A 26,559-nucleotide genomic window follows, 5' to 3' on the forward strand; every position below is an offset into this window, starting at 1 on the left:
TCCACGGAGGGCCTAAGGAAAGGGTTATGTCATATGGACAGGATAACAACTTTGGTATCAAATCTGAACCAGACAGGAATTGGCTGATTGCACCATATGAAGATATGGTCACAGGAAATGAATGTCGCACAAAGATATATGTATGTTTTTGAGAGGATGTGGAAGGGGTTTGTTCTTTTCTTTTTCCAAGAGACCAAAATTCCATAAGCCTTGAAAAAAGATAATAGGAAAAGCTGCAAAACATTCAGCAAATGGCATAATTTCTAAAACACAAGACTTGGTATACCGGCTCTCAAAGTCTAGTTATTGGATTGAAAAGAGGGGACCAAGTCAATGTTTTCACTCAACCTAAGGAACTGAATAAAAATATCGTAACCAAAGGCTTGTTCAAGTAACAGAAATATTTGGTGAGATGACAGAAGTTAATATCTTCAAGAACTGAATGCATAAGCAGGATTTTGGCAGTTTGGGTAAAGTGCCTTCCAAGTCTAGTTTGCCAAAATTTACCAATTGTCAGAAAACACTTTATTAATATTGCTTTCTGAACACGTTTGGTACTGGAAACATTTCAGTGTATATCATCCCAGGTGCCCATAGATCTCCCAGTGGCCAAAACATGCATTCATGTACTCCTAGGGAAGCTCTGTTGATGAGCTTTGTGAACTGGAAAACTGCAGTTCATCACTTAAAAAATCATTTTAAAAAAGAAATCACTTTAAAAAAGTACACAGCAAATATCATTTGCAGAGTCTCTAGGATTTAACAGCAAACATGCTAAGACCAGAGAATAAAAGAAGAACTATCCCGTCCCGCTCTGCTATACAGCATGTCAAATGTTATGTTAATTCACATACATGCGTTCAGCCGTAACAATTAGCCTAAACCCCTTGCATCAATACAAAAATAACATGGATGCCAGAGCATAAAAGGATTCAGAGTCTGTACTGGCTCTGGCACCCATTCCACATTTCTTTTGGACACAGCAAAAGATATCAAATTCTTCACAAACATTTCAAAAGGAAGATTTGGGAGCTGTGTTGCTACAGAGACATGTGCTTGAACGTCTGCCGGTAACATGTGACATCAGAAACGTGACTACAGCAGAAAAAAATGCGTGAAGAAATCACAAAGGAAATGCAAAGGCCTGGGTACAGCTGTACAGAGCTTCATTGTTCTCAATATGCGGATAATTTTAAAACCAAAAAGAGACCATTAACTGCTGATATCTCACTACAGAGAAAGACAATGTGAACAAGCACAAAGCAGGATACAAAAATATTTGGAAAGTAGAAAATTATTCTACAGTATGAGTTTTATGGCTATCGTCTTCTTTCAGGAATTGTCTCAGAAGTGTAGTTGTACCTGACACATAAACAAATGATCTGGTACACAGCAGTGAGTGCAAATGGGAGGGACTGGAAAGAGCCATGTTTAAGTGATGCTCTATCTGGGGAAGAGCAGGATAGACATGATATCTGGTGAAGTCAACATTTCCCATTGCCATTTTCCCAGTCTGAAAAAGGGTTTTCAGTGATCACCAGGGTCTTCCTAGAAGAACCACATGCACTAAAATCCAAAAGGAGTTTTGGGCTGTGTTTGCCCACACGTGCGCCGACATGGTGATGGCAGTAACGGTGATGGCCAGCGGCTGGGAGCACAGCTGCCCAGAGCACCTGCGTGGCACTCATTCCTGTGGCACCAGCAGATCCTCGGCAGCCGGTCCGTGGTGGTGGCGCGAAGCGAGTCTGCTGATCTGGGGAGGCAGAAGGGTGTCTGTCCTTCCTTCATGGATGCTGAGGAAGGTTAGCACAGTTTCAGCGCTAGGAATCTTGTATTGGGTCTGATATGGTAAATACTTGTATTTACTCTATAAGAGATAATGAAAAACATAATTAGATGGCAGCTACCTAATTCTGGTACATGCTTTTACTGTCTGGTTCAAAACTGGGTTTACTTGACATAAAAATTCTGGGCTTTTTTCTGTTGTAAGTGAATAAAGAAACATGACTGATAGGTGCCATTTCAAGTAATAAACACAAAAAGCTAAAAGGGAGTTGGATAGCAGAAGTCCTATATAACATGTGGTTAATTAAAACTAAGCATATCACTGGGATTTTAAAATTATATCAATACAGTTGTAGCTGTGTATTAGATTAAAAGGCACAGAACTGATTTCTCAATAATCCTCTCTTAACGTAGAATCAACATGGGAAATCTTAATCATAATTTGGAAAAGCAAGTATAGTAAAAGTATCGCATTCATTATAAAACTGATAAATGACAAAAAGGTGCATAAATTTAATTTCATGCTTATGTGTATTGCACTGGGAGCAGAACTGAAGGCTCTGGTTGTGATTTATGTGCCACTAATAGGGTCTGTTCTGGGTTATGTTTTCAGATTTATGGCTGCCTCTCCCACTGTTAAAATGCAGTTGGAAAGAATTAAAACATTCGTTCCTTAAGTGTATATACGCATGTGTAGATATACTTGTTAGCTGTTTAGATCAAAGATCTCCCCTTCTAATGCTGAATCAGGAATAATACAACTGCGTATTCAAATTATACTGTTACCTTGAACAATAAAGTGTGCACATATTCATATCTGCTGATTTTAATCCAGAAACTGGCCAGTATTACAGAAGGGTCCCTAGTCCTTCACCAGCTTCTGCATCACAACTATTTAAAGCTCAAACCTTCCTCAGGTTTCTCTGAGACAGACTAGTGTTGTGCTTCCCCTCACATCCTGATAGTATCTGTTTAAAAGGTAGAGCCCAACTCTGGTGCTCAGTGCTTTGAATCAGTAGAGGTTTTTTTGCTTGAGAGAGGGAAGCAGAAGCTGAGGTGTTGTGTTCTTGCTTTAACTGAATGAGAAAACAATCTCATCCTCTTTGATGATGAATAATAAAGCATTGCTGTTTGAATAGTATCAACTATTCATTGTGCGTCACCATAAAGAGATTTTAGCAGCTGGTGACATCCTTAAACCAGTCAGCCATAAATTAAAGAGTGAGAACATGTTTATTCTCCCTCTTTTCCAACTGATTTGGAAACACTGGACTTGCCTGTTTATGAGTTTTTAGGGAAGAGGGGGCACTTCCCGAGCTCTATTAGATGACATTGCTCCTCCTATTCCTGCAGTTGTGCTAGTGTAGTGAGTCTGTCCTGATTTACACCAGATGAGCATCTGCAGTGCAGCTACACTGCAGAGATGTTGTCTTCAGTAGGGAAACACTTGTGGCCTTATTAAAGCTTATTTCATGGGATTAATTTGATTTGTTCTAGTCCATTTCCCAGGCTTCTGACAATGTCACTTGTAGACCCAGTTCTCCTAAGAGCTCAAGGCAGGCAGCTCCTTACATCAGTCTGCAGCACTGTTGTCCTACTTCGCTAGCCTTTAGAATACTTAACAACACAATTTCCATACAAGAAATATAATTAAAATAACAGTAGAGCCATTGTCTTGTGGGCGGATTTCTTATATCCAAACCTCAGCTCATTTACACATTGCAAAATAACCAGGAGCGTCCTAGAAGAACAGCACAGAGTGCTCAACTTTGGTCATTTTCTCATCTCGAAAATCGTTCTAATTCCCAGAAATGATGGTCTACAACCAAGGCACCTGATTTCAGCAGCAGCAAATTATTTTAGGTTTTAATAAGCAGTTATGTTAATGAACAAGAAACCTATGATAAAAACAGTTTTTTGCTGTTACAATGTTATGCTTAAGGAAATCCTTATCATTAAAAACTACCTGAGAAGCATATTAATGCAGACAATTTCAATAAATCATCACTTGTATCCTAATTAGATAGGGGAAAAAAAGGGGAAAAAAAGTGCTTATTGTAGCTGAATTGTACAAAGTATGCTTGATTTAATTAATTATCAACCCATTCATTAGAGTCCTCCAGGACCGTCTGCTAATAGAAACCTTGCTCTGGATGACCTCTTATTTTCCTTTCCTGCCATTTGTGTGACTCTCGTTGTTCCAGTGGCAGAGCAACCAAGGCACATGCAGATACAAAAAACTTCAGGAGCGTACTGGCACCAGAGCTCCTTATGCCAAAAACAACTGAACCTTTTAAGCCCATGTGTTTTAGCCTTGCTTCTCCTGCATATGCATAGTTCCCTGTGACAACTGGAGCTGCGCATGCAGAAACATTTCAGAATTACATCAGTCTGAATGAACTGTGCTTTGAGAAGGAAGAAAGACTTTCCACTATCCGAACCACCAATGCATTTGCCATAGCAGTTACTGTGGGGGGCTAACTCTGAGCTTAAATATCAAAAAAAGTTACAGATTGTGGTAACTGTGGTGCAAGGCCAGATACACTGTGATTTGGAAAAGGATGACAAGATAGGGGAAAAGGAAGAAATGCAAAGGCCAGGGCATCCCTGTTCTCCCTAGGAAGGGAAGAGTTAGGTTTCCAGTAAATCTAAACTTGCTCATCAGCTCAAATTCAGCCTTGCTGAATTTTGAAGGAAGACAGATTTACCAACAGCACAGGATTTTCCCATTCAGATGTAAATGTTGTTATTAATATCTATAAGTAACCCCAAATTAATGAAGTTCCATCATATTATACATAGGATAGAGATACTTGGAATGCATCATTTCTACAGCAAGCCTACAAATCATATGAGGTCTAATGATTTATTCCATCACATGCCTTTTCAATTATGTTCTGGTTTTCTGTTTCAATTGTTAAGGAACTAAAATCAAATTATTTAAAAGCCTAGATTTATGCTTAATTTTGTAATAAGCCATTCCAAATGAAATTTTAAAAAAAAAAAATCCTGATCTTGTTTGGGATGTATCCTTCCAATATTTGGCCATGGAAAACCAAGAACCTCGTGACTGTGCAGCTGCCATAGGAAAAAATAATGTCATTCCCTGGCCTGCATTAACCTTGACATAGATTTGACTTTACATTGTGACTGAGTGCGCTGATTACTAAAACATAACTTTTTTCACAGTGGTGTGGGATTCTTTGTTTCTCTCGGGTCTCAACCTGGACCGATCCAAAATACAACAAAACTGTCATATATACTACTATGAAGAGTTTCTGTTTCAATGCATTCACATTTTCTAGGAAAATCCTTTTCCTTTAGACTTTATTCATGACGATATGTATTCCCTTCAAAGTCAGTTGTTCTTTGAGGAAGCAGGGGTGACCAGGGTATAAAGATCATTTTGAAACATCACTGTTTCAGAAAGTGCAAAAATAAGCGTGAAACCCCATCTCCACTTTGTTCAACGTCCTTTCTGTTATTAAAGCTTATACTGTATTTTAAAACCTCCAGAAATTTGGTATGTGTGGAAGAAAATCATATACAGTATTTTTAAAATCAGCAGTTCTTTTAGCATTCCAGTGCACAGAGCCATATTTACTGTATTTGAGCTCACTTACTATAACTACAGCAACTATGGTTAAAATTTACTTAAGTACCAGAAACTTCAGTTAATTTTGAGATAATATCACCAGGCATAAATTCATAATGTTGCTAGAAATGGTAACTGTTTTTCTCAAGGAATGAACAAAGATATTTCACATTGTTTCTCCAGGAAAAATCTTATACTCTTATCCCACTCTCCAAAAAAAAAAATTTGAGAAAACTTCCTTTTGCTCTTTTTCTCTCTCAGAATAGATATATCTCCATGAAGTTTCTCTTTGTAGTACCTCTGTATGCATTTGTGTGTGAGACACAAATAGGATTTCTGCCTCTGACACACGAGTACGCTATGTAGTACAAGAGACTCTCAAACACATGCTTTCAGCACACATTGACTTTTTTCATCTTGGTATAACTGAGCAAGCATAGCAAATAGTAATTGCTAACGGTAGTACAGATGATGAATACAAAACTGCATAGCCCTAATAGGAACCAGAATAGTGAACTACCAAAAAAAATTGCCTCTTTTCAACTTCTACCAGCAGTTTTGTCATACCAATTTAACTGAATAGAAGCTGTAGACAAGTGATTCCAGAATCATTAAGTACTTTCTGTTCTTGCCACTTCTCCATCAGAGGCCCTGCTGGGGTCTAGGGTATGATAGAGGACATGTTCCTGTGTGTGTGGATCAGCTCCTGCAAGGTGCCTGTGACAATTTCAGCATACTTACAAAGCAGGAGGTGTGTCTCATGCATCTGTACATGCAGTATGTTTTCCAGGGAAACAACAAACTTTAGTCAAATGAAATGTGATTAGATTTTAACAAGGAAAAGATCTTATTGGAAGCAAAGAATGTTTCATGCTTTGCTGGCCTCCTCTCCTCCGGTATCTCTTACCCCTGCCCTAAAGAAGAAAATTCATCAGGAGAATCAGATGTCAAATGGCCTGGATGCCTGCCATCAACCCCCACAAATTCAGAGACATCATCTAAGAATGTATAAGCCAGATTTGACAATTCATGATTTAACTACCACTATAAAAGTGGTGGTTAAATAACTAAAATACATATTCTTCCTTCTTTTCAGTTGGCTTCTTGTCCATTTTATTCTTGGCCTACACAGAATTTCCTACAAGGAAATGTACCACATGGCAGCCAACTATTAAGAATTATTGTTACTATATGGAGAACTTTTTCAATTTTGCACATAATCCTTTCTAAACTTGTGCAATAACTCTGTCCATGTAATTAAGCTGAAATTTCTTGTAGCTGAATGAATAAAAAGAAAACCTTAAACAGTCACACTCATTTTTCCATGTGTTCTTTTCTAACAAAAAATACGACATTTTCTTTAGCCACGTTTTAGCAAGGCGATCTCATTCTGCTTTTGTGATTTAGGGATTCAACATGGGATTTACAAAACTGGAAATGAAGACATTGAAGAAGGTTCTAAAACCTTTTTCAAAGTGATGTAGTTATACAAGCTGACATGTTTTAGGAAGGAATACTATGTTTTCAAATTGTTCTATGACAGCAAAAGCAAATTCAATTCACAATGTTTCAATGTACTGCCAGTGATCATAAGCTAGTAAAGCACCATTACATGACACAATGTTAATGATGCCATTTGTTCAGGTAAACTAATGCCTGAGTTGACATATGTGATATTTACAGCCTTATTGGCTTCCAGAGTTGTAGAGTCTCACAGTCTACAAACATGCAAACTGTTTCTTGAGAAAAAGTCAATATTGGATCAACCCTACCCTTGCAAATATTCCTCTATCTAATTCATTTTCAGTGTTTTTTTACCAATACCACACTAGTCCTCATCCTGTAGAAATAATAAATAAATTGGCTGACAAGGAACAGCTTTCTCCTGGACATGGAAATACATTCAGCTGCCAAATAAAATACAACTTTCATCCTCTTCTTCTTGATGAACTGCTTAATAAGTTCTTTCAAGTACTTTTCTCTTTCTTTTGGTTAACACACAAATTTTTATTTTATTATTTCAAAACCCGTAACTTTATGATGGCATTGCAGAAGAGAATCTAAATTAAGTTTATAATTTCATACCAGTGTGTATGTACTATATCACTGCATATTATAGGGATTCAGATTTCCTTAAGGTATGGAGCTGAATTGTGCTCCAAGCTCTTTTGCTGCAACTCTGGTGACCTCACTGTTGTACTGAAAAATTTCTTCCAAAAGTTGCATAAATACAAGTTGATGCTATTGAAATGGACAATCTTAAAGGAGGTTCCAATGTGAAAGAAAAGCAAGCCAGACAAAGAAGGGGAGATTTTTAAAAGCTTTCATTCACAAGTTGTCCAGGGAAAGTTATGCCTAGTATGAACATTCACTTACTGTCTTACAAACAATTACATACCCATTGTATGTAATTGCACTTGCATGTATCCTAACCTACTTTAGGAACAAATTGATTTCCTAAATGCTTCTGCATCATCTTAATCCCTTCACCTGTATATTGCTACAATGAGAATATATCTACCAAAACATTCAGCCTTCAGACTAAGAACTAATTTTATGGATGTGGATATGTAACATATATTCTTCACTAGCTGTCTAAATTACCTGTGGTCTGATCCTTAATATCCAAAGTCACTGAATATTTTGCTTTGGTATTTTTTGAGTATGATTCCGTCCTTCAGTGTTTCATAGTTAGTAGCCAACCTTAGCAGATATTTAATGTTATTCAGGTTAGATTTGGACCCTTCACCAGGAAGCTCTGGGGACTGTGTTTTGTGTGTAGATGTGCAACCGTCCTGGGGAACAGGGTCCCAAGTTTGGCTTAGGATCTTCAGGTGCTCAAGGTATACTGGTAGACACACACAGTGGTCATAAGTTTCCTGATGCTTCAGTGTTGGTTATCTGTAACACGCATTTTTCTTATTTTGCATTTCTAGGAATTTGTCATGATTGTTGTCTTTGGTTTGGAATTTATTATTCGTATCTGGTCTGCTGGATGCTGTTGTCGATATCGAGGATGGCAAGGAAGACTGCGCTTTGCAAGGAAACCGTTCTGTGTAATAGGTAAGTGTCCCAGCTTTAGTTTATTTTAAGGTAAAAATACCTCCCCCCCCTTCTGTTTTGCTTCTGAATGAAAACTAATGGAATCAGACTCTGTTTACAGTAACCACATGTAAATCCAGAATAGCTGTGTGTCACCTGTCATCTGCCCAAGGCTTTTCTAGGTAAAAAAATCACAAAGTCCCTAAATACTAGTCAGCCCATGTTCCTTATGTTCTCCAAAAGAGACCTTCCTATGCATGTCATACAGCTGGCATGTGTATTGGAAGAATGAGGACTGAGAGCTAATCTCCTTGAAAATCATGGGAGCTGTATGCATTTAATGAGCATGAATATTAGACATCTTGTATATACATGCATACATACCACGAACATATGTGCATACATTGTGTTCTTCTTATTTAACCTCTGTGATCAGACATGTGTACACTGCAATAAGTTTGAAAACCTACCTAGAAATGTCTTCTGACAACATTGCTGCTTCCTGTATTGCTGCTCTCTGCATGACAGTCCAGGTATCTGCTCTGCCAGTGACTCTGGCATAGGATATAGCATACTTCTACAACTATTTCAAGAGACTCTTCCTCCCCTTCTTTGCTCTAGAAATTCTCTCTGAGAATGGCGAATAGGCCCACAACCAGTCAAAACCCTATTTTTTAAAAAACCTGCAGGAAAACAGTTTCTGAATAAAGAGAGAAATCAAGGATGGCTAACCAAAATAATTTGATAATTTCTTATTTTTATAATGATTTGGAGCAAATGCTTTTTACAGGACATCTGTGGAACTTCAGGATATCAACATCCCAACTTCTTTCTCAACCTCCTTCCTCTCTCCAGCCTTTAATTTCATCTGCTTGTATCTTAAATTAACTTATAGATCGATTGGGGCAGGAAACACATTCTCCCATGCATCTATACAGCAGCTAGCACACAGAGTCACATGCTTATAGCAGTTACACACACAGGTCTCAGTGAATCACAATATTGTCATGTAAATGAATCCAATCCTGGCCTAAAAAACAGTTATGCAGTATCCCGTGGCATAGCAGACCAGTGCACTGGTTAGGGCTAACGTGTAAAGCACAGCTTTCGCCTTCTGCCTCATTCCCTGGTAAATCCACACCTTCTCCCACTGAGGAATTCCTGCAATGGAGAAAGGGGCTTTAGCAAGAGGTGCATGAGTAGGTGGAAAGGCATCGCAGACTGTCTCCCCCTCAGAAAGAATCACCCCATCTACGCTATTGTATGACACTGTGGGAGAGGAGGACGTACTGGGATTGGCAGTTGTTTTGTTCAGGCGGTCGGGGAGGTGGGTAGGTACCTTACCCCACCCCGTCCAGCGCCAGGTCACATACTTGCCCCGAGGTTCCCACGTCTGGCCAAAAGGAAAGTGGAAAGAAAATTCAAAAATCTTCCCAGCTTTTACCAGCCACCTGTCAAGGCAAAGCTAGAAATTCAGACATTCACTCTCCCTGGCATCAACACGGCTGCCCTCCTTAACCAGAATTACCATTATTCCAAGATTTTGTGGCGCACCTGAAACTTTGTAGTCAGGTTTTGTCAGCACACAATCATAAGAAAGCACCAGACTGTTAATTTAGTAAAATTAACCTACTTCAGCCATCTAGAACTTACTAGAAACATATAAATCTTTAAAGAATTTGAACTTACTAGAAGCATTTGACATCCCAGAGTGGTTTGCTGCTCTCCCAAATGCTGTTGTGTGGGAACACTAGCAGTTTGTTCAGTTCAGCTTTCATTTCTCCTCCCTTTCCTGTCTCCATTCAACTGGCCAGTTTTCTGCCAGTGATTAACTTCAGTCCAAGGTGTTAATTCCCAGCAAAAGTGAACGGAAGGGTTCTTCCTTGTCCAAAAATCTGCATGTTATCATGGAGTGACTGAAGTAGATTTCCCCCCTTTCCTTTAAACAGCTCATAGCTACCCTCCTACTGATGTGAAATAGTTCAGGCAGGTAGCCTGGCACGGGCCTCTGTGAGTGTTGGGGTTTACTTCACTTGATTGTGTTTTTTCCTCCTTTCTCTGGAGTTCACCTGCTCTTCTTATTGCACCTATGTTCATGTAGGCAATCTCTAGCCTTAAAAGCATCTTCTCTGTCGCCCTTGCAATTCCATCACTTGCTAGCAGAATTAATTAGTTGCCAATAGCCTTTTGCTTGTGGATTTCTTCCTATGCTGGTTCACTGGATGAAAAGGAAACTTTGTTCTGTAAAACACTGTACAGCTACTAGCGCAGCTTCTGGAAACTAAACCAGTAGCTTGAATTCCTTGCCATTAATTATTCTGTGCCTCTCTCCTTCTGCTGATTGATTTTTGTCCATTTCTGGACTTCAGCATCCCTGAAGGGAGTTTCTGATGTTCTGCATCTCTCCAGATTTGATCTTTTGAGGAATAACCTTTACCGAGTCACCTTGCAGCTCTTGCTACATAAAGTACCTATTTTCCTGACACCTTGGCTTTGCAGTCATGGCGAAGTGTGCCCTAGCAGCAAAGGCCAACAGGCTAGAGCACCATCAGTAGACGAAAACACATGATTATCTCCCTTTACTCGGCACTCATTAGACCACATCTAAGATACCGCACCCCATTTGTCCTCTCCAACACCATATGTGAAAGATGTCAATAAACTGGAGTGAGTTCAGTGAAGGCCACCAGGCTGATCAGTGCTGGAGCATTTGCCCTGTGAGGAGAGGCTGAGGGACCTGGGCTTGTTCAGCCTGGAGAAAGGATGGCTTCAGGGGGACCTCAGTGAACTCAGTTCTAAGGTCTCCTTAAAAGCACATGGCCAGTTTCAGCCTATTACTTTTCATGCGTTTGTTTAATCACTTACTTACTCATCCTTTCAGTTATTATTTCTGCTTATTGTTACAGTGGGACAATAATATTTTAGAAGACTTAGTCTGTTTACTGTTACTTAAATTTGCTGTATATCTCCACCAGATCTGTTCTCTGATTATTTTTGTGATCAAACACAAATTGCATAGGGGAATGGCCTAAGAGCTAGAAATAATAAATTTGAGGATTGCCTCAAGGGTCACATCCAGACAGCCTTTATTTTTTTCCATTAATAACCTAATAACCAGAAAAATTGTATTCAGGGCCAAAGCTCTGTGCTTATGTTAGTGTGCCTACAATGTCACTACCCTGACAAACTAGTTCATCAAGCATCACTGTGTGCTACTAGGTTAATAATGATATCCATCAAATTATTTGACAGTTTTGTACCCTTGTTTATTTCTGTGAAAATGGGAATAATAGTGTATATTAAACCTTGATTTGCATTTTGTTCCATGTCAGGAGTTACCTGCCATCCCTTATTTCCTCTGCTTGTATATGAGCTTGTGTATGTAATGTAAAGGGCATAACAACATAGCCTCCCAGGTACTTAATGTACTTAAAGATGTACTTACTTCTGCAAATCCTAATTTTCCTGGGCATATCAGTCTGAAGCTTGGCTGTTAGCGCTGCAGAGCAATGTTGCTGTGTTATACTGTGCAGAAGAGTAGCAATCCAGGCACCAGATCTCCTAACTGCTGCCTTCTGGGAGGCCAGGGACGCCAACACCCGGGAAGAACTTTGTGTCTGCCTGTGCCTTAGGAGGAGCCGTGCTCCCTGAAGACCCCTGAAATAAAAGAGGACATGTCTGCTAATCGGGAAGAAAGTATGGCATCCCCTCCCTGTAAAGCCATTCAGGGACACTGAAATAAATGAAGTCCTTTCTCTGGCAATGGGCCTCCTAGATGGTTGCAGGTGACCTGACAAAATTAAACTTCTGGCCACTGTCCTGTGTGTATGAGAGGTTTTACCATCATGATGAAATTTCAGTCTGTGAGGGCGGCTCCCATGTGGTGGCACATTATAAAAATAATGAATAATAATAAATAACAAGCTGTGGGTCAGAAGAGTAAGATTCTGCCAGTCTCACCTGCATGTCTGAAGTCTGCTAGGCTTTCAGAGGAACTTCTTTCTCTCCACTGACTCTATAGGAGACTTTGGGACTCCTACATGAGGAAGCCCAGCAAGGGCAGGTGAAGACCACCTAAGCATACTTCCCTTCAAACACTGGAAGCAGTGAATTTTAGTGCCTAAACTTTATGTATGTGACTTCTCAATTTAAATGTGGGGTTTGAAACTCCTGTTTCAGAATTTTTTCACCTTAAATTTGAGCCCACTTCTAGTAATACAACATTTCTCCAGGGCAACTAAACTTCCTGGTGGTCCAGCCCAGTGAAAGATGTATTTCAGCTAGTCCATTAGCAATTTCCCCACAGCTGCTTCTATTTTACCTCTAGTCAAGCTACAGCATGTTGGAAATGTCACAAGTTCAAATTCTGTTGAGGCTGCAGAATGAACAAATTCCCAACAGGAAGCTTAAGTCCATTATCTGTAATCAGGCTCTTGAACTTCATGGCTGGCAAACCTTGTTTCAGAACATTAAATGACAGCAGCGGCTGTTGCATATTACTGGATCTATTTTTCATTAATTAGAGTGGTAATGAACCATCATATGGCACTTTTGTGAAACCTTTATAAACAAATCCATATCTAGTGTGTTACAAGATCTCCTGAACCTTTAATTTGAATTAATTCGTTATATTTATGTAATGATACGTTGTGCGTCTGTCACCTTGGTATTTAGACACATTATATAGTTTAAATACAGACAGATAGTAAATCTGCTGCTCATGATAAACAATATAAACAGCCCCTTTCCAGTGTAATTTGAACTCTAAATAACCCAGCAACGGTCTATAATTAAGTATATACTTGACCAAGGAGACACATCTCACATCACATCTCATTATAAATCCCAGCAAAACCAAGTTCCAGCAGGAGCAAATTCCACGTTGGGGAGTCTCCTACCAGCCTGACTTGAACTCATCTCAGGAACACGCTGCCCACTTCACTCCAGAAAATACTCTGATAGTAGTAGTAGTAGTAGTAGTATTAAGACTGGAAATTGAAATTTCCTCAGTAGCCATAATTATGAGCAATGAACAGAGGTGCTCTTCAGGCTAAATCGGTCCCAAATTAGGTTTTTAAAACTAATATTTAGTGGCATATCTTCATGTTTGACAGTCCTGGCAGTACAGTTTTTAGAAATGCGTAGGAAAAATAATGTCGTTTGGACTTCATCTATGGGTCTTATCCTTTCACATTTACTTTTGCTGACTACTACCCTTCCTGCTGAGTAAGGTACCAAAGACTTCGGGCTCTAGTCTTCTCTTTGTAGAAGTTGCATGTCTGCTATTCAAAAGAAATCTGCTAGTTTAGTATAATGTAGTTCATGTTGAAATTCCTTTCCGGTATGTGCTAAAAAATTCAGCAGCCTACATTTGTTGATTGGCATGGTTTTTTGACCATGTGTCACTACCATGTTATCTTGAGCAGAGAAGCACCTACCATGAATTGGGCAACCTGACTGAGGTGTGTCTAAAGACTTCTTTCCCACTAGGGAGCTGTGGGTAGTGTCACCTTTCATCTTCCTGAGGCTTGGAGATTGAGGTTTTGATCTGAGGGCTGAGGGTTTTTTGCATCCATATTCTATGTATTTGCTGAGGTATCTGCTGATGAAGGAAGTCAACAAGGCTAGTGTAAGATTTCTGATGAAATGATTTTTCATTGAAAAATATTAATTGAAATCAAAGTAATTAATGGAAACAAACCAATTCCCTTTTCCTGAGGAAAGGCATTTTACATGCAATCTGGATCTTTTTCTGTTTATCATCAAAATTAGAAGCACTCTCTCTCCCAAACATGCAGAATAGCCGATAACACAGTTTCTGGTTTCTGGATCAAGTATGGTTAAATTCTTGCTCTGGGAGATTTGCAGCAGGAAATTACAATCTCTCAGCCCCATTGAAACCATCCAAACATCAATAAATAACCCTTAATTGGTCCAGAGAGAGATGTTGATTTGCCCCATCACCTGGTGTTAATTGTAGTCACCTGCTACGTGAGAAACTTTGATTTTGTTCATCCAAAGAATAATCAGTCATTCGTAAATAGACAATTCCAGCACTACAAATTAGAAGAGATCCACACCAGAATGGATGAAATAGGTTACAGCACTGGGATGTGAAGAATCAGAGAATGAAGACAGGTTTGTGAATGAAAGCCTGTTGAAAGCCAGAGACCTTTTACTAAAAAGAATTTATTTGTGATATTCCAATTACTTTCTTAGAAGGCTATTGAAGATATTTTCCCAAGCATGAGGTAGTTATGTCCATTCCAAACAAGACTGATATAACTCAGTACCTGCACTAAAACATATAGCAAATCCTGATTCGGTTCACTTCTGTTAGGAAAGTCTCCTAAAGTCAAATGTCACAGTCAAATGATTTAGAAATAATGAGGTTCTCTGTCCATACTCACTCAGATTCTGTAAATGATTTATGGAGTCTTTCAAATGATTGATGATCTCTCATATTTGAATCTCAGAAAATATATTGTAATATAATAATGATAGTAATAATAACAACTTAATATTATTAAATACTATACATTATACACTATTATACATTATAAAATATTATCTATTATAAATGTATTACAGAACTTCCAGTGCTGCTTATGAGACACAAGGTTTCAGTGACTTGGAAATGTACAGTGCTCACATTTTTTAGGGACTGGCTTTAAACTTCTTGCTACTAGAGATACCCAGTATATGAAGATGCTTACAGAAATACCTTTCTTTTCACTACCTGTCTTTATTCGATTTGAGATGTTCATATCCTGCCTTACTTAGCTGAATTCCCATCATATCCATAGACAAGATAGTTGCTCAAATTTCCATACATATGTGTAAATTCTCCAATCCGCAATTAAGTAATTGTTAATATAAGCACTGGCGTGGAAGTTAGAGGTAGACAGGATTGTGCCAAATTCACTTATCTGCCTACCTCAGCATACGGAGTCTCAAAAGCAGTAATATAGTTGGTTTGTTTTTCAAATTTTATCATTCCTATCATCTAAAAAAATGGTATTTTTAATGAAGTAAGTGAATAGCATGTCAGAGCCTAATTGATATGCAAGGAAATACTCAGCTTTCTTGGCTTCCTTCCAGATGTTGTGCTGCAGATCAGCTGCTTCGGTGTGTGACATTCCTTGTGACTCCCATCTCAGCTCAGCAGCAGCTCTTTCCCACAGCTCCTCTGTGAGAGGAACTGCTGCTTCGGTGGCTGTACAGCTTTTGCTTTTGCAGCAGTGAATTATGCTCTCCAGGCAGAAATCTGAATTGTTTAGGAACATTTCCATATTGATCCAAAATAGCATCCTATTAGACTACGTGTTTGCTATTTTGGACTTCTGCAACTGCCTGTTACTCTGTCCTTGGCATACATGCCTCTCACGGGACTCTGATATCCCTAGCTTGTGGTACCACTTTATTTCAAAAGCCACTTTCAGTGTGTCTTCTCTGTTACTAACATGCCTATACTTACTTAGGGGTGTTTTGGCAGCAAGTTAACATAAAGTTCAATGGTAATGCCTTGGTGTGGTACCTTAGACAACTGTCAATCTGGCTGTTTCTAGCCATGATTAACTATTCTTGCAGGTGTTAGTCGATCAAATCGTGCTTACTCTCGTGGCGTCCCAGTGTTACCCCTGTGAGCCCAAATGAAGAAATTTGAAGAGGTCTATGTGGGGTTATCAGCTTGGCGTATACTGCAGGAATCTTTCTAGAATGGTTTGAAAGCACTATACAAATAGGGGAAATGTAGTGAGGAATGATCACCCTCGGTATTGTATTGTGTGCAACTACCTCATTCACATTTTTCTGTAATAATAACACATTTAATAATCCTTTTCCACAGATCACTTTGTTCCTTTTACATTCACCCTGCAGCATATAACAGCAGGCAGCATGCTGCTATCTTATATTTGCTGTATGTCTTTCCATCTTTTTGGTGCTTTTAGTTTACAATTATTACTCTTATGCCTGTTTTAATTTTGCGACTTTATTGCTGTCTTTGCTGAAGACTAGTTTATTCCTGTTCAGGCCATCTGTGTGTGAGCCAGTTCTCCAGGAAAAGGGTCATAGGTGCAGTCAGTTAAAAACAGTGGTTCCATTTTGCTTGGCTGTATTGTCATTTAGAAAAGTAGGCATTTTCAGTTGCTTTAGAGATAGTGTTGTTTTCTTCAAATGCAGTTTTCTGGTATCTGCTCAGCTTTAATTTATTAACTGGCAATGCTGACAGTTTAAAACAAGCTTTGCCCACTGTTATGTTCAGTGTGGTCAAACTGATTGCCAGGTGTCTTCATCCAGCCTTGCAACTAGCTTATTAGTGATCACAAAGCTTGAAGAAATTCAGTTTCTACAGATGTTTCCATTCTTTTACATCCCTTCAGAGAACTGCGTGTTGCCACCAGCGCTGCTAAAGTAACTGATGGGCAGAGTATTCCAGTGGGAATTGCAGGAAATCTCTATTTTTATGATCATGCCTCGAATGGTTACACTCCAACAGCTACATTAGAAAAAGACCTGTGTACAAGAAGAGAAAGTACAGTTTTTTAATTCCTCCTTTTTACAGCTGCTGTGTTAAATACAGCAATTAGGAAGGATTTGACAATGTAACAACATTGTTACATTGTGTAACAGAGTTACAGTATTTATATCTCAAGTTTAATATGGTTAAGTGGTAATATTTGCATATTTCTAGGTGGAATTGGGCATGTTCTGCACATTTTAATTTCCTCCCTTCCCTTCCATCCCTAGCACTTAAGCACCTGGCTCCCATAACCTGTAGTCTCCTCTTAAAGAAAAATTACATTTCTTACCTTTAAGCTTGTGCTGATAACTCTCAAAAGTGAGGATTTGACCTTTCCGCTGACAGATGATATTGCTGTTAATAACAGAGCTAAGGAAGGTGTCCACTAGATCTATTGTACATCAACCTAAGTAAGCTCTGAAATGGTGTCAATGCTTGTTTGAGCCTGGCCTAAGCTGTCCCTGCCGCAGAAAGAGGCAGCTCCAGCAGCTTGCTTCCGCTCTCGTGCCGCCCGGTCCTGGTGCCCCAATGCATGTATGCGACCATCTGGGGAGCAGCCAGGGCGAAGGCAGGGCCCCTTCGGCCCCGGGGCTCCCCTTTGCCAGCCCAGCCTGCTCATGACACTCCCACACTGGGGACTGCTTCGTTTTAGATGAAAATGTCATGAGGCAGAGTGGAGAGGTTGTCATGCAGAGTGGCATGGTCTACTATATTTAAGATCTCATTTTGGGATTGCCTCCTCTTGGGTTTGCGAGAGGGCTACCAGATTATGTTTTTTCCCTCTAGGACAAGTGCTGAACAGAGTTTCTATTTCTGTCTTCACATCTCCCACACTGGGAATTCTCAAGGGTGGCTGCAAGGTGCCCCGCACTAGTGTTCTCCAAAACGTATAAAGCTTCTTGCTGGCACAGTAGTCCCTTTTAGGCTACCCACCCACAAATTGCAGGCGGAATAGCAGCTGAGGGTAAAGAGTGGCTGGAAATCTCTGGTTCTGTATCATCTGAGTAAACTCTGTATTTACAGAAACAGAGGAGTCCCAGGAGGCACTCACACTGACTGTGCAGACATCCAAAATAGTTGTGTAGGTTAGGAATGTAAGTTCGGGTTTTAGGCAGCGAGGAGAGTTATATGCCTCTGGAGGATGGCTCAGAAAACTTAAGGTAGGAATTCATCTCTTTCAGCACTGAGGGACCCATGTTCCTCCATTCAACACTTGCAGTAGATAACTCAGGTAGATACTGGATACCTCCTGTTTCCCCCTACCCCGTGAATTTGAGAGCAGATTATTAATACTGTCTCTTCCCTCTCCACCTGCAAACAGGCTTTTCCTCTCCCTCAGAGACATGCTCTTCTATCTCCTGCTCTTTTCAGCATCATTACTTCTTAAATTTTGCCTGTCCGCTTTCACCCTCACACCCAGGATTCTTCTGTTCCCACGTTTTTTTGGCCTTTCTGCTCCCATACCACTGCATCGCCTTCATTTTATGCACAACCTGGGAATGCGCTAGACGGACACTTCCAGACACCCTGCCCGCTTGCCTCTCCCTGAGATTTTATAGTATGATTGAAAAGCCGTGAAAGCACAGGCTACTGCCTACAGATTCCTACCTGTGAGTTTACAAGGACCCAGCACAGAGATAGCACTGCTTCCCCTGCTGGGCTGGATCACATAGGAGCCCCATTTGGTGTCTTTCCACATGCTGACTAGTGCCAGATACCTCTAAAAAAAGTGTTAATACCTGTAGCCCAAATAGCCAATCACACTGTATTTTTGTTCGGACATTGGGTAATCAGTGACTGACTCATATGGGAATTTGGATCCCCTGAAAAATCTAATTCCAGCAATTCAGGGAGAAACATGCAATCTTGTCTTTAATTTTCCCTGGTTATTCCTTTATATCCCATGGCAATGAATTTTACAAGTTAATTGCATGTTGTATTTCTTTTTATCAGATTTAAATTGTCTTTTGATCTCACTTTTATAAGGAAGGGTAAATAGAAGGCATCCAACAGACCTTCTTAGCTTCCACTAGTTTGCATACCTCTATCTACCATCTCATATTTGTCTTCTGACTAACCACTCCTAAATTATTCAGCCCTTTCTCCATACACAAGTCTTGCCATGCCTGTAGTTACTTTGTTTTTTTCTTGCTGATAACTTTGTGGTTTTCTTACAGTCTGATCTAATGAGCATCTTTATTCATCAGGTGTGTGTGTGTCTGACTATCCATCCTGCTGCCTTTCTCTCCAGAAATCTTCAGGTTTTTTTCTCTCCACAAGAATAGCCTTTTTCACTAAGGTCTACTATCATCCAGGAAAAAGCCTCAGATGTAGTAAAGTGACCAGCAAACCTTGTTTTCCCAGGGCTTCTAAGGCACAAAACAGTTACTGGGCAGAATAAGTGAAGATTTATGGAAAGGATCTGCATGCGTTACTCGTGGTTTGTTTCTTTGGTTGGACACAAATTGGGTTGGTGAACACTGGGTCAAAGATACGGTTTTAAATGTGTTTCTGTCAGCCTGTCTTAAAGCCAAATAAAACTCCTACTGAATAAATAGTGCTTTATTCCTTCTGGCAGGGCCATATTAATAATGTTAAAGATCAATTATTGGAAAAGGCTAATAAAGTATAAATCCATGAAAGGCTTGCAATTGAACTTAATCTTAGCTTGCAGGAGGCCCTTAGATTTTTAAGATTTATTGAGCCAGCTGTTAATAATAAAGATGTTTGCTGAGGACTTATTCAGCCCATAGGAAGAGTGTGTACTCAACAGGGCCATGAACTTTAATTGCTAACAGTACAAAGACAGGTGAAATGTTCCATTAATGTTGTTATTCTTATCCAGACTGAATAAAAAATGGTAGCCATAACTACAATTTAAAATTCCCTATTTGTTGAGCTATTGAGATTTTCAGCCCTCAGAGGAATATTTTGGTTATCTACAACAAAAAGTGAAATGACATTATTTTGATATATTTGTTCATCATGGCCTGAAAGTGTACTTCTTTTACACAGGAACAGTGTATGTATACTTTTAGTACATTGGCATATTAATGAGTAACATCAGTTGATCCATTCTTGGGTATGAAATTAGTGTCTCATTATAAACTTCGATTAAAAAGTGACAGAAAAAAAATCCGACCCATCTTCCTCATTCTGGAATTTCATAAGGCAATATTTAGTTTTCACATCTAAAAAATGTCCAATATTGAATTTTTGAAAATATTCCTTGTTTTTCTGTTTCAAAAATTGACTTACTGAGTCCTAATTTCTTGTATTTGGTTAGTTTTACTAACAAGTGCCTTTGACTTGTTTCCAGTTTTGTTTTATTTTGTTTGGGGTCAACATATGATTGCATTGTATGGTGAAGAGCTTTACCCAGGGTGTAGCAAAGGCATACTAGGGTGCCTGTGAAGAAAGCGATTTACTGGTGCTGCTTGGAGTATTCATAGATAGAGGAAATGGGATAGTTCTCCTCCCTGACTTAGAAAGACTATATAGCTCCTTTCTGTGGTTGAGGCAATAAATTTTAAGCTAGTTTTTCATTAGGATAGGGTGAAGAAATACGCTAAGCATGGGACCAGCTTAAAAACAAATGTTTAGCAGAAGGGTGTGTGACTTCAGTTTTAGGTGACAGGTTTTGTTTATGTTCCCCCGGACCACTTTGCTTTGCAGTGTCTGTGTGTGTGCGTGCTGGGAGTCGGTGGCAGGGATTTGCACGCTTATTCATCCTGTTCAATGTGCCATGGCGGAGTAAGCTGAGCTGCCACCATATCACGTTTCTTCAGTTACTGCCAACCTCAGCCAAGCGGACGTTCTCGTGCCGGCTCAGGTACATGCTGGGCTGAGACCGGCGCTGGGGTGCAGTGACACCTCCAGGTGCCAGGGTGAGGTCCTGCACGGCTTGAGCCTGCACTGGGGCTCGACATAGTCTGCCCTTGCATGGACAGGCTCGCCAGTGACATGCCATGGGGTACGGCCCCACTGGCACACAGCTGCTTTGCAGAACTGACCCCGTCCCCAGCACTGGACTCTGGGGGCTCACATCAAATCTGGAGTTTCAGCATCAGGACACGGTGCTGTAGCTAATCCTCACCGTGTTGGCAGTTATAAAACCTTTGAACTAACCTCCTAAAGCACACTTGTTTAATGCAGAGTTTATTTCTCATGGCACTGAAAATACATGAAACATAACCTATTTTATATTATATAGTGTCATAGTTTAACTCCAGCTGGCAACTAAGCACCACACAGTGGTGCTTTTATAATATAAAATATATATGTATTTTATACTATATATTATTTCATTATTACATATTATATGGGTTTTATATATCATGTAAATAATACTATGTATTATTGTATATGCATGTTTTAAATTTTAATTTAATTTATCTTAAATAATTTTAATTCCTACCATTTTCTTCTTGCCAGAAAAGACAGCTTTACATGTTGGTGAGAGCTGCTTTTCTAAATAGACTCACTTTGGCTATGTACAATTAACATGTACCCTAGAAAGATATCTGTATTTCGAGGCAGTTACTTTCATTTCATATTAAAATATTTTGCTACTTTCCAATACATTGCAAGTGAAAAACAGGGATGGAGAGAAGGGCTCAAGATGGTTCATCTCTTTTGATCTCTTCACTGGAGTACTGCTCAGCTTATGAGTAGGAAAAAGCCAAGTTTCTATACACAGATCTGTTTTAGTGGAATCCTTAGAACTGAAGCCAGTGACTAACGTAGCCATTTTCCATTGTTAGAAGAAAAAGAAATCAATAGATTGGAAGTTGTAACCTCTGGATTTTTTGTTAAATTCCACTTCAGTGCCTAAGCAGTATTACACATTTTTTTATAACTTCTTTCTCTTCTATGTGCCACTGCCATACATCCCTATCTTCCTGTTTTCCAACAGCAATAAAAGTCAATTTTCACACTCATCTGTGTTTATCTCTGCGAATTATCTTGATACGCAAAACTATTTCACTTTCCTACTTCTAAAAATAACAAGTTGTTTTGCATCTTGAAAAAAGATTACAAAAGGAAGCGAAAGCACCAACTTGTTTTGCCTGTAATGACAATTAAGATGGTTTCCATCCAGAGAGTGTTATATACTTGAAAACGCAAAGACCTTTTGGCTGGAGTGACAACAACATCTGCAAAAATCAAACAGCGTCATCCATCCCAAGAATTTCCTGAAGATATCCTGCCAATTACTTTTACTAGTAGGTGACGATTAATCATAACCTGTCTGGTATCTGAGCAGAGAGATCCGATCCCTGACCAGAAAGAAAAGCTATATTCAGACATAGCTGAAAGCAAATTTTGCCAAGACTCAAGATCCTGACCACCATTATTTTTAGTATATGCAAAACTCAGATTATCTCATATTGCTTGGGGTTTTTTGTTGTTGATGTTGTTTAGGCTTTTTTTTCTCTGTAAAATGGAGGCCTTATTGCTGTAAATCTACTCAGCTTTTTGTGGGAAGTGCAGAACTCAGCTTCCTGCCTCTCCCAAATTACGCTAGAGATGTTCAGGTGATATAATTCAATGGCTGACGTTAAATGGCTTTTTTAATAGGTGGAGAATAATGCTTGAGCGTATCGTATTTCAGAGGGTGAATTCAGGTGACCTCAAAAGACCGTATGTCTCCAGAATAGTCTCTAAAAATCCAGTTTGCAGATTTTTACAATCTTGCACATACTGAATTGTACTTTATCAATAGCTAGTTCTGCTTCGTCCAATGGGAAAATTTACAAAATATTATAACATCCATCATCTTTCTAAATATGGTAATGTTGATCATCTCTCTATTCAGAGATGTAATTACAGGTTTAATACTTAAAAAAAAAGTTAAGATTCTAGACATTTTAAAGATAAAAATATTGAAAATTCTTGGTTTCTGGAGTAAACACTTATGCAAGGTCACTGGAAGTTCAGCCCATATTAGACCAAATTTTGCTGCCATAACTATGTGAAATATCCCACCGATTTCATAGCAAGGGGACTATTCGCAGAGCAAAGGAACTGCACCTGGTAAAAACATTACAATTTGCCTCTTTTCAAATTAACTGTTGCAGCATGCTCTAATCATAATGTTTATTCTTTGCCCTCTTGAACCGGTGGAGGGAAGTGGTTAATTCCTTGTTTGAAGCTAAAAGCATTTTTGCAGCCAGTTATGATGAAACGACCTTTTCCATTCTATGACCTTTCTCAACAAGCGCTCAAGGAATAATGATACAATTATTTCCCTCTCTGAATACCCCTCTATTAGGGTATTCAGAAGCCTTAAACTCTGTGAATGTCATCTTTTTTTTTTTTTTTTTTTTTGCTAACCCACAGGAGCATAAAAAACACCAATGCCAAAGATGTTACTAGGCTGTGCAAAAAGGCTACTGTTCCTATAGACAAGTTTGTATAAACAGACCTTTTCTTTTAGGGATCCAAAAAAGAGCAACCTTATTTTCACGTACTGTTGTATGGCTTTACATCAAGTGTTGGTTATCAGGCTATACCTTAAACTGCTTTAAACTGCTAATTTATATCAGTTTAGGCTAGATTCTATTGAATATATGTTTGTTATCATGTTTCTGTAGTGTGACGTGCTCAAATACAGTGCTCCGGAATGTGTGTTGTGTTAACTTTGTGCTGTAGTGTCTGATTAAAATTCAAAGTACATTTCTACATTGATGATACCCTCTGGCCCTGGCCAGCTGGCTGTGGAGATTATTGTAGATAAATTGAAGGGAGTTCTGAGAACAGCAATAAACATGATGAAGCTACTGGAAGGACTGATATACGAAGAGATATTATAAAAACTAAAATGCTGGTTATTCCCTCCCTTCCACCACTCACACTTCCTTGTGACTCAGAATAGAAAGTTGTTAATTATGTCTAAGTAGTTGTTGTAAATCTGGATTAAAACTTATGTAAACTCCCTAGCAAGTGAGAATAATTGCTCGCTGTGCTGCAATACGCATGCATACCCTGTGCCACTGTAACCAGACAGAGCCGATGTCAAAGCACTCTTGGTGCTCTTAGTCAATTATGGAGCCCAGTGGCTCTATAACACCACGGAATCAGAGTGCTGTTTTTTTCAGGAATAACTCCGAAATTTAGGATAATGAACTGTCCTGAGAACTATTCACAAGAAATGACCACTACAAGCTGTGTCTTTTCTCTGGGTTGTAGATAATTACTCCAGCCCAAAATTAGACCTCAGAAGGACAGCCTAAGGGTAGCCTAAATTTGGTCATACTGTTGCCAGTTAATTTCCTTTGTGAGTTAGTACAGCTGCAAGCTAGATAAACCACATTCTTGAGATTTTCTGCTTATTCCTGTAGTTTTGGGGGCAGATGTGTTCTACTGTTGTCCTAGCTCGTTGCCTCTCTGTACAGTTCTGTAGCCAGAGCAGACACAGTAACTGACAGCCATTGCAGTTTCCTGCATATTCTTAACAAGGATGTGTAACCTGGGAGCATTTTCTGTGAATTTATAGCAAACACTATTTTGATGATATGATGATGATCCTAAAATGATTAAATATTGTTCATTTTCTATTCTGACAAAGTCAGAGAAAAAATATCACAAGATTCATTTAACCTGTATTGGCTCAAAGTGTCATTTCTATTTAGAAGGAAAGGACATTCCAACATATCGGCATTAAATGCAAGCAACAGGAAAAGCTCTCACTAACATCTTCTTATACGTAAGACTTTGAAGAATATGAAAGAGAGAAAGATAATGCAGGTTTGTGTATTAGTTTGAGCTTGTACATGAGCTTTGAGCAGGCAAGAGATGATCATGAATTGCATTTCTTAATATCATCCTGACATTCTTTCTGTAATAATAGAGATTGCCCTGATGGCACATCAAGGCTTTGGGATGTTTTGCTATATCCAAGTAAAGCTTCTGTATTCACCCTTCTACCTATTCCAATTAAGTTCTTTAACTGGGCCCATTAGCATGATACCCAGTATTCAGTATTCAATTCAGTATTCAATACTGTAAGATCTCACAACATTCAAAAAGTTCATGGTAGGAATGTTACATTGAAAAAGTCATTACAAATAAAACAATCCATTATAATGATCTGTGATGCCTCCTTTTTTATCATTACAAATGTCTCAGTCAAAGAGTTGCCGTTGGAAGTGCTTGTAGCTTAGAAATGCTAACCGCTCTTCCAAGAGACCCAGAGTTTCTCACCGAGCTTGAGCAGGGTACAGCAGCCCAACATTGGCCTTCCTCTGTGAAGTGGGTAACTCAGGCTGGCACATCTCTCATGAACTAGCTGAAACTATTCTTGAGTTTCAGGTTGTTGCAGTACTGGGCTTCAGTTACTTGTCTTTACTTACATGTCACTATTTTAGTGAGACTGAACAATATACAAGGATAATCTATAACACACATGAATTCTGGGTTCATTTTTTTCCATTTTTCAGGCAGGGCCCAGTTGCTAACACAGTGGCTATCAGCTAAAAAAGCCTTTGCTAAGTTACTATGAACAAAATTTTCATGTAATCTCAGGGGTTTCTTGAGTGGTACTAGGTGAAAGACCTGAAATGGAAGAATTCATTGTTTGAAATTTAATTTGAAATGAAGTTTTCAAAAGCAAACGTTGCAAAAGCTGCTGAGAAGATCTGAAGTCTCAGACTAGAGTTAACCAAGAAGGACGCTATCTGCAAGGATAGGAATATGAGAGATATTTCTAAAGAGTGTATAAAATCAGTCTCATAGCTGAGGAGACGCTTAACATTTTGAAAGATCGTACACAAGATATTAGCTTTGAAAAAAAATCAAAGAAGTAAAAGTGCCTCAGAAACTCTTGTCTTCTAATAAGTCATTACAGAGAAGTTTGGAATTATACTGCCCATTACTCACTCTCACATTCTAAACTTTGCTGTTGCTTTACAGCAAGATATGGAGTGAAACCTTACTCCCAGTTAAATTAATCAAAATGTTGCTATTTACTTCAGTAAAGTTGGGTTTCACCCATAATCCACTTTCTGGGTTTGTTTTTTTCTTCTTGATTTCCCGGTCTTGCCACTAAAAGACAAGAAGGAAAAACATTGACAGAAGAGGAAAATATTGATATAAGAGGAAAATATTGATAGTTGTTTGTTAAAGCCTTCTTGAACTACAGAAATACTGTGAAGATTTTAGCTAAATTCAAGTGGAATATGAAAGGAAGTTCAGAAGAAGATTTTGCTCTCTTAGTTATAACAGGGCAAATGGCACCTGAGGTATGTTGGATAAAAATGTGGCAGGGAGAGAATCATAAAGTACTTAACTTTTAATTTTTCCAGTATAGGTATGCTTAGATAAGAAAACCAAGCAAGTTTAACGTATTCAGAAGTGACTTTCAACTGATGCAAACTTTTTTTTGGACTCTGATTTCATTCCACGAGGGGTTTATTTTGATTTATCTTACACCTGTTCCTGGCAAGTTACAGTGAAATAATGTGCCTGCCTGCCTTCCCTGCCTCTGAGGGAAACACAGCCAGGGAGGGCTGCCCTGGGCAATGGACACACTCTTTCCTTCCCTATTCCCAGCCTGAGGAGTTGGTGGGGGTGGTTTTGGGGGGGGGTGTATTGTGAAGAGGTGAAGAAGATG

At 39.1% G+C, this 26,559-nt stretch overlaps 1 protein-coding gene across 2 annotated transcripts in view; it reads left to right on the forward strand.

Moving 5' to 3' along the window:
- Window positions 1-26,559, forward strand: part of KCNQ5 (potassium voltage-gated channel subfamily Q member 5) — a 305,096-nt gene that overhangs the window by 220,134 nt on the left and 58,403 nt on the right. For both annotated transcript variants that reach the window (XM_072855287.1, XM_072855286.1), the window contains exon 3: window positions 8,317-8,443. In XM_072855287.1, the coding sequence (XP_072711388.1) occupies window positions 8,317-8,443 (127 nt within the window). The remainder of the gene's footprint in view (window positions 1-8,316; window positions 8,444-26,559) is intronic.

This window comes from Ciconia boyciana, chromosome 3 (genome assembly GCF_034638445.1).
Source record: "Ciconia boyciana chromosome 3, ASM3463844v1, whole genome shotgun sequence".
Lineage (NCBI taxonomy): Eukaryota > Metazoa > Chordata > Aves > Ciconiiformes > Ciconiidae > Ciconia > Ciconia boyciana.